The 9,355-nt window shown below is 33.0% G+C and overlaps 1 protein-coding gene across 3 annotated transcripts in view; it reads left to right on the forward strand.

Annotated features, from left to right (window-relative positions):
• Positions 1-8,883, forward strand: part of wdp (Leucine rich repeat protein windpipe) — a 48,321-nt gene extending 39,438 nt beyond the window's left edge. For all 3 annotated transcript variants that reach the window (XM_088278236.1, XM_088278245.1, XM_088278227.1), the window contains one exon: positions 5,164-8,883. In XM_088278236.1, coding sequence (XP_088134362.1) covers positions 5,179-7,284 — 2,106 coding nt within the window. In that variant the 5' untranslated portion in view covers positions 5,164-5,178 and the 3' untranslated portion in view covers positions 7,285-8,883. The remainder of the gene's footprint in view (positions 1-5,163) is intronic.
• The last annotated feature ends 472 nt before the right edge of the window (positions 8,884-9,355 follow it).

Raw genomic sequence — 9,355 nt, forward strand, 5'->3', positions numbered from 1 at the left:
CTCCAGTCAACCTGTCCAGAGTTAACCTGTCTAATTCAATAGAATAAATAAAATTTAGATGATGCATAATGTTTATGTAGGTGTCTCAACAGATACAAATCATCATTTACGAAGTACGAAGAGAATATTAAAGTCTGGTTTACGAATTGGCATTGGCTGGCTTATGTGATTACTTCATACCCTGTGCAACTTTCACATTCCGCTTATTATTAAAAATCTATAACGTCTTTGGTAATCTTTGACGAATAAAAGCACCGATAACAAATTGGCGGAACGCCACAGTTTGTTCAGTCCACATTTATTTGGCCATCAATATTTTTTGTTAAACTCTTATAAGTATCTTAATCTTTGGACAATTTAAAAATAATATTACGCTCAAAAGAGGAAAACTAGCAATATTGTATCGTCATATTTCATGTATAAGGAAAAAGTAACATGAACGTTACATTAGGTATTATTATATTATATGTATATGTATGTACATATTAATTTTTTACATAGTTAAGTTTCTGGGAAAAACATAAACATGTTAAGTAGTAAAATTTTAACGAGTTGCCAAGTCCGTCAATACGAGACTGAAAATATAAATATATTTCTATTATATTTTGTTTTTATTTCCTCATTTCAATGAAATTTTATACCTTAAATTAAGATGATACTACTTTTATGCAACAATTAGTTTATCTAAAAGTCTTTGGAATGTTAAATAAAACTAAATATATTATTCTCACTGATAATGATCGGATTATCGATTTAAGTAGAAGAAAGGATAAAACAACTGAGAAAACCATTTCTTAGAACCTCTGCAAGGAAACGGTAAAATCCATGCCAAAACGGGTTGAAGCAGGAATAAAATAAGGAGGATCAACAATTAGGTACTGGTTTTGTTGGTTTTTGATAATTGTGAGTGTTATGTACCTATATAATTTTATTTGAAATAAATATGTGGTTGTTTTTAAATTATATGAGCATTTTTGATTTTTGTAAGAAAAAAACGAATATATTATATAAAATTAACTATAAAATTATGAAAAACAAAATTTTTGGTCGCTAAATACGCATTTTTGTAGTATATCATCTTTAAATAGTGTTGTTTAATAATTTGGACTGAAAATCTATCAAGAAATCATAACAAAAAATATTATTTAAAAAAGTGATATCTTCAGTCTGGAAAGATTTTAGTGCTCGCTACTTTATATGTTTATATATATTAATAAATATAAGTAATTATTTTAATTTGCAACGTATTTTCCTAGTCAAATCCTTGAATAAGGGATCTTTGGAGTCATTAGAGAGTTAACCTGTGACTTATTTATAAATATGGTATAATTAGTTATATTACTTCTCGTAGCATAGTTATTCCGATTCATCGGTTATCGTATTATCCTTATGCACAAGTATGATTTATTATTTTTACTAACATAAAATATATCTAGTTAGACATATATATGTCCCTAATTATTTGTTTGTGGTCAAAATTTCATTAAAAAAAACACAGCTCATTAGCTTCAACACACTTCATCTAGTAAATGATAAATAAGTCACATATTCTTGCATGTTCATATGTTGTAATATTTAATTTTAACTAACGATATTATGTGCTGAAAATTAGTAACATGTTTTATTCTCGGGTCGTGAAATATTGTTTAGATGAAATTCTCTACTATTGGTTATAAGTAAATTATATTTTATATTATAATATTTAAATACCAATAATTGCTTTTATTTCCATTTGCTTGCAATTTTGTTCACAAATCACGATTATTTTTCGTCGGGATTTTTGTTCGTAACTCGATATTTCTTTTTAATCATCCAAGCCGGTACGTAAAATTTATAAACAAGTATCTACTCGATTATATTATGTTATATTTATCTTCAATATATCGCGGTTAATATTTATATCCAGTAATTAACCGCGTTGTAATTTGACCTTTAGGGGCATATTGCGTAATGCGCTGACTGTAAATTTCCCGGCGGACAAATTAATTCCGCTAAGATTTGTCTCGGCCCATTTATCTAAACTCAATTGACTATTCAAGGAAAAAGAGTGGGTTTAGGTTCACTGCAAGGCGAGGAGAATTGCAGATATGCCGTGAATCTTTTAATGACGTCTGAGGTAATAACAATGAAACTTTTACATATTACGTTTTCATTTGCGTCAATTACCTTGTTTAACGCCCGCTGGATTATGTAAATTTGTGTAGTGTCATTGGTTTTACTAATTTTTACCGCGAGAACCATTTTAGGAAAGATAAAAAATATTGTATAGGAACATGAATTTTAATTTAAAATGGTTTTTTGTTTCACTCGTACGATTTATTCACTTTTTTCACTGAGAAGCGTTCCACGACCTAGTGTAGATGAAAAAAAAATACCTTCTCCGTACATTACGAATTAAAAGTATTTACCGAATAAAAATATATAATTTCCTTTATTCGCGCCCACGCGCCCCACACAGGTACAAATTACAATTCTGGGAATAATAGTTTTCTATTCCGAGATTTTCGTATTTTTTATACTTTAAATTAACATACCATAATACATTACGAGTATGAACATACATACATTACCAATGAAATATAATAAAACAAGAAGTTGTCTGTAGACATAGTCTATAGTCTTATAAGACTATGATATGTAGATAACAATCATGCTCACATTTCCAGAAATTTACTATTTAAAGTTAATAAATAACACTCGTATACTGATTCTGGTTAAGGAAGGTGTCGCCTTCAAATATGTATCTATGGATGTAAGATGTATTATTAAATATATTTTCCATTGTTTTTAAGTAGTTACAAATATAATAAGTAGGTACACTGTGAGTATAAAACTGTCGCCGATCGACGTATTATCCAACCGTGATTTTGAAATACGAGGTCTGTTCAAAAGAAAAGGTGAATTTTGAATTTTTTCGTAAAGAATTAATCTTTTCGTCAATATCCATTTTCTCCCCTTCACAGAAATCCCTTTCAGATATGCCAGCGCTTTTTCCAATCCTCGAAGCACTTCTGGAATGCGCTTTTCGTTATGGCCATCAGCTCGTTCTTCGATTCTTTATCTCATCAATTGTGGCAAAACGCTTTCCTTTTATTGGTCTCTTCAGTTTCGAGAATAGGAAAAAGTAGCAGGGAGCCAAATCTGGTGAATACGGTGGTTGAGGCATGATCACGGTGTTGTTTTTGGCCAAATAATCACGAACAAGCATAAAGCTGTGCTGGTTGTTCTGGAATAGATTTGGTTTCGACTATTTTAAAACATTTGTACTTTTGACGTTGTATTGAAAATACTATAATTATAAAAAAAAAACTAACATTATGTTTGAAAAAACCTCACATCGTTCATTCATCGCAATAAGGAATGTTCGACATCCTCCATTGATTTGCAAATCGAACTTCTCGCCGATTGGACGACCAAGGTTGTCTGGTTGGTGCAGACAGCTAGACCGCCGCGCGCCGGTTGCCAGACATGTATTTGACCGCGACGAATTGTCTTTTCTGTACAACTGAAGGAAGTGGAAACCCGGAACCGGCGTACCAGCGTACCAGCGTACTAGCGTACCTGGTTACTAGCCATATTGTGGTTAGGCGGTTTAGCGACCGCAGAGTGGCACGGAGTAGAGTAGTTGCCGGTTGCCGGTGGCCGCCACTCGCGGCCTTTGGCGCCGGCCGGCGCGTATTCCAGGAAGGACCGAGGCGAGACGCGCAGACCGCAGATAAACCTTACAGTATATCTCTGCAGAATAAACCGAACAAACTGATAAGAGCTAGAAACCCACCGGAACTGATACATTTATTTATTTAGGAGACGGATACACTTCATTTGGCTCTCGGGCGGGTGAGAGGGTGAGAGGCTGGCCTGTCTGGTTAACGTCGGCGCAATCGCGAATGGGCGCCAAAATCAACAATTATTGTCTGTTGTGAAAATGTTCGATATTTATCGATTTCTAAACCAACTATTTCTTCTTCTGACCTCTATCAGCACTCAATAGTGCATAGGGCACCGCGTCGGATAGGCGCGGATGTTAACTTGCATAGTTGCATACTAAAGTAGCGTAAATTATATACCGAGTCTTTGAAAAATAAATACGATTATTCCTCAACAATTCAATGTACCTATATTCTCGTTTTAATTTTTCTTTTTTGCAAAAATCATAGAGTAATTTGGTTGCTATCCACTACTACTACTATCGCTAGAGTAAGTACGATATAATTTTCAGATAAACTTTTTCGAGAATTTGTCAGCATTGGTTTTAAATTCACCTTTTACGAAAAACTTTATACACAGCGGAACAGATGGCGTTAGCGTCGACAGGCACAACATTAAATTTCAACACAACTTTAAAGTAATAAAATATAAATTGCTAATCATATTAACATAATATATTTTATTAACAAAAATGTAAGAAAACAATCACATATTTACTAATAATTTGAATTATTCCCGTGATATAAGGATTCGTATTGCCGTAGTGTTATGGGTTGCTATATTTTTCTTAGATTAAGTGAGAATTCCATTGCCTTTTTTAATCAGCCGATGTTGGGACCTAAATCAATAGATCCTAACTCATTGTTCCTCAATAAGCGTTTTTGTAGATCATCGGCATATTAGTACACCACTGTGATAATTTTATTGGAAAATAATGCTGCTCGAATTTGATGGTTTTCTTGTAAGTTTTAGTAATAATTTAATTCTGTAATATTTTTACTCGCTGAATATCGATTCCAAACATGTTGACTGCATAGTGTTCACAATTATGACATTTCTTCCGAACTTTTATTTTGAAGATTAAGTTAGAAAGTTCATGTTACTATGTATTTAAAAAAATATTATATTATTATTAATCAGGAGAGGTAAAGATAAAGTTATCTATATAAGGAGTTAACGCATATACTGCACTTTATGATTGATACCCTGAGCCAAGATTATGTACGGTTAACTACTTAATGTAGATAACACATTAACTACTTAATGTAGATAACTTAAAATTTAGGTATATTAAATAAAAAGCGTTGATGAAATAATGGATGTTTTTGGCAAAACATAGATTTTTACTGTAAATTGGACACATGGAACTTCACATACCATAATAGGATCACATTGAATTACTATCAAATAAGTCTAGTGGATAACAATTTAATGATTAATTTTATTTATTTTCAGATTGGCGAACGCAAAATGTGGCTCCTGCGGTCGTTACTACTAATGGTGATGTTGGGGGTGGCATATCCATCTCCTGCGCTCGCATCCCCTGCGTGCCCCCCTGCCTGCCGCTGCCTCACCACCGCCGAGGGCCTCCACAAGGCGGTCTGCTCCAGCCTACTCACCCTCCAGAAGTACGCACTCAGGAACAAACACCGCAACATCAATATCATCGATCTGTCCAATGCTCAAATTACTAAAATCAGTGGCGAACTCGACAGGTTTACGGAAGTCGTATCCATTGATCTTTCTTCAAATAAGATTTCTCATTTGAAACTACCTCGAGCGTCCAGAAAGTTGGTTCACCTTAACTTGAGTAACAACAAACTGAAGAAGTTTAGCGCATCCGTATTGCCATCCAGCGTGAGCTCTCTGGATGTTAGTCATAATATGCTCCATGATGTTCCTACAAATATGGCTATGTTGCAGAATCTAGAGCATTTAGTATTGAAGGGTAATCCCCTTCATTGTACTTGTGGCAATATCGAGGATTTAAATCTCCTTAGAAGTAAGGGAGTCACAGTCGACGATGTACAGTGTATAGAGCCATTATACTTAAAAGGTTTCAGCTGGACTGAAATAAAAATTTCAGAAATCTGCGTAGAAAAGAAAGATTCTTCTGAAAAATTTAATAGTCGATTGGAGGATATGATGATGGGTGATCAACCATTAGAAACTGAAAATATTGCTGAAGATACGGTTAATAGAAAATCAATGCCCCTCACCTCTTTGAATGACCTTAATGCCGTAGAAGTTTGGGAAGGGTCAGGAGGAGAAGAAAATGACGATGATAAAGTATTTCTCGGAGTGACCACTGAAAATTCTAATATGCCTTCTACTGAACAACCGGATATATTTGAAAGTTCCGGTGATTCTGACATTTTTAATGGTGAAGAAGTAGAAGTAAAGAAATCCAATGATTTATCGGCTCCTTTAGTTGTAGATCCGTCTTTATCGACTACAGAAGAAGCAGGATCCGGAGATTTCGGTTCAGGATTGAACGCAAGCGATGTTTTCTATAATGATACTTCCTCCGATCTATTTGGCGAAGATGAGTATGAAGGAAGTGGCGGATTTGAAGATGTTAACTCTTCGAGTACAACTACTACGGAGCCATTTATCACTGGCCTGTTTCATCCATTCTTCCAATCTGGCTTCGAGATGAACTCTTCAACTTCAGAGGAACCCTTTATACCGGATAAACTCAACGTGTTCCAAGGAAGTGTAGACTGGGAAGCCGAACCGTCAGAAAAGCCGAGCACCGAAGGAGCCATAGTCGAAGAAACGATAGTCAAGTCTGAAAGTAACAATGACCTAGAAAGAAGCAATATCCAACTAGCTAAAGGTGACGTTGAATCGTTAAATGAAGATTTACAGGAAGAATCTAAACAAACCTTGAAGAGCTCATTAGGTACGTACATTTGTATTGGGATTATTGTCGCTATACTAATTTGCTTAATAGGAGTTACAATTATCCGAGGACAATCCCGTAAGAGGCGTGATCGCAGACTTATGAGACAGCAAAAGAAAGATGTCGAGAAGGCTGGAAAAGAAATGGTAGATATGAATAAGTCACTTTTAGGGAAACCAGTAGTCTCTCCGACTGAAGCTCCAAAGAAGAGTAACGGAAATTACGAATTAGTGCCGACACACGACCCACGAATAGTTCACAAAAATGGCACATTAGATAGTAACAAAGGAATAGATGAAAATACTAAAAAATCTGAAGTTCCACTACAATTTGCTCCAAGTCCTAACACAAACATCAAACCATACGGAACACAGAATGAAAACAAGAGTATTCCTCAAGTAGATGAATCGACTGTAGAAGACCTACCATACAGTTCAGATTTTGATCGTCCTGTAACAAACGGTGCCGCATATCCGGATAACAACTTGTTACCCCCACCGAGTGAATATATCCCTGTTTATAATCAAGACTCGGGAAGGGTCAGAATTAAACTAACCGAAACACCAAAACCCAAAACACCAGTGCTTGTCACAAGAAGTCGGTCGAATGCCGGTGATATCATCATCACTCCTTCTCCTGAGCCAATATCACCAGCAAAGAGCACAACTTGATAATCCGACACAGATCTTTGTGTTATTGCTTTCATCGGCCGTGATAATGTTTTAGTGAGAGACTTAAACATTTCATATCAGCCGTATGCATAGTGAATGTCATTTCGGACAATTATATATAATATATTTTTGTATATTGATTATTCTGCCAAAGTGTTTGTAGTCCATGGCATTAATGAGTGCCTTAGTTTTTATTAATTGGAAAATAATATTCCTGAACATTTTTTTATTTGGAAGTTTTGTTTGCCGTGTGAAAGGAAATTGTAATGAAGATTTGGAATTGTTTAAAGAATATTAAATTTTATATAATATAATTGATTAATCCACAGTTACTGAGCAGTTTGATGAGACACTATTTACATGAACGCTTATTCTGTATTCTTCCAGTTCGAGTTGAAGGTGCATTTCTTATTTATGTTTTATGGATAAGTGAAATTATTACCATTTAAGGAATATTTACAATGAGAAGGAACACGAAAGAGGGATTCCACCTCTCGGTACTTATAAGAAGTGAATGCACAGTGACTCTTAGCCTGTTAGTTATACTATGTATAAGGAAAATACTATTTTTATATGAATGTTTAATGTGGAAAGTTCCTTTTCAAATTTGTAATATGTATTGTGATATTCTTTATTGTTTAGTCATCTAAAATCTAGTTCTGCCAGTTCCATATGAAGTCAATTTTAGTAATGAAATCATGGTTCTATGACTACTTTATATTGAACAAAGGAGCTAAATGCGTATATTTTTTGGCATTATGTTAGAAAATGACTTTAATAGATACTAGTTTAGTTTTTCTTTTGAAGAAAGTACATTATAACAATGAATTATAGCAATAATATACCGATGCATTGGTATTATGGTATATTCTGCTTTAACGTTGACCCAGAATCACAAATCTATTAGAATTATGTAAACGAAGAAATTAGAAGAATTATATAAAAACAATAAATATACTTATTTCCATATGTTTGTCTCTAATTAGTGAATCGACTGACAAAAATAGTATATAATTTATTGTCTTTAAAATGACTGAAAAGTTGAACAATATTGAAGTTGGTTAATGGTGAATCATATTGGAGTTGTAAATACTTGCAAAACATTTTAATTTCAATTTCTTTTAATCTATATTATATATATAATTCATTGTGCCACAAAATTATCAACGTTTTAATACACAACCATGTACATAGTACATGAAAAGATATTTTATTGTTTTGAAAAGTGCTTGCAAAAATTTCAATAAAACAGTATAGCTATATAAAAGAACAATGATTTTTACTATAATGTATATTATTGATGAACATAATTTATAATATATGTAAAGAATTCAAAGTTTAACATCTTTCCTTCATATTTGAATAAAATATATGTATGTGTATATTTTGAATGGTGTTACTTTAACAAATTAGCAATATTCAAATGCTAAACAAGTATTTATTAGTTTTCAGACTAATTATTGCGCATGCATACAGCCTTTATCCAAATTGTATTTGTAAAAATAAACATAAATTTATATAATATGGGATTCTAGACTACATAAATAATGTTATTGCTCTTTTAATATAATGTTATCGAATTAAATTATTCTTATAAAATTATAATTGTTTTATTTATTTCAACTGGTAATGTTTTAATACATTAATGCGTTTGCAAATTGCCATTCTGTTCCTATACAGAGTTATTTAAGTACATGTTTTTTGTAATATGCACAGAATATAAAGATATTAATTATAGCAAAGGCTATTATTGTCAGACACATGCAGTAACTAAATATTTAATCAAAATAATAGCCCAACTCTGAATTTAACATTGATTTTAACACTGAATTTAAAACTGACTTTAATTTTTCTTAAGTAACATTGACCTATAGAATGTGTAATATATAAATATATGAATTGTATTTTTTTTTTGGAAAACCATCAGCTACAAATACATGACAGTAAACAAAACAATTAACACAAAGTCAATTATAGGTCTTCACAAATAGATACATGGTATATAACAAACATTAATTTGCAAACAAACACACACACATACGCTCACATGGACACACTACACACATATGCA

Source organism: Brachycentrus maculatus, unplaced genomic scaffold (genome assembly GCF_059751285.1).
Source record: "Brachycentrus maculatus isolate JH-2025_06_01 unplaced genomic scaffold, ASM5975128v1 h1tg000005l, whole genome shotgun sequence".
Lineage (NCBI taxonomy): Eukaryota > Metazoa > Arthropoda > Insecta > Trichoptera > Brachycentridae > Brachycentrus > Brachycentrus maculatus.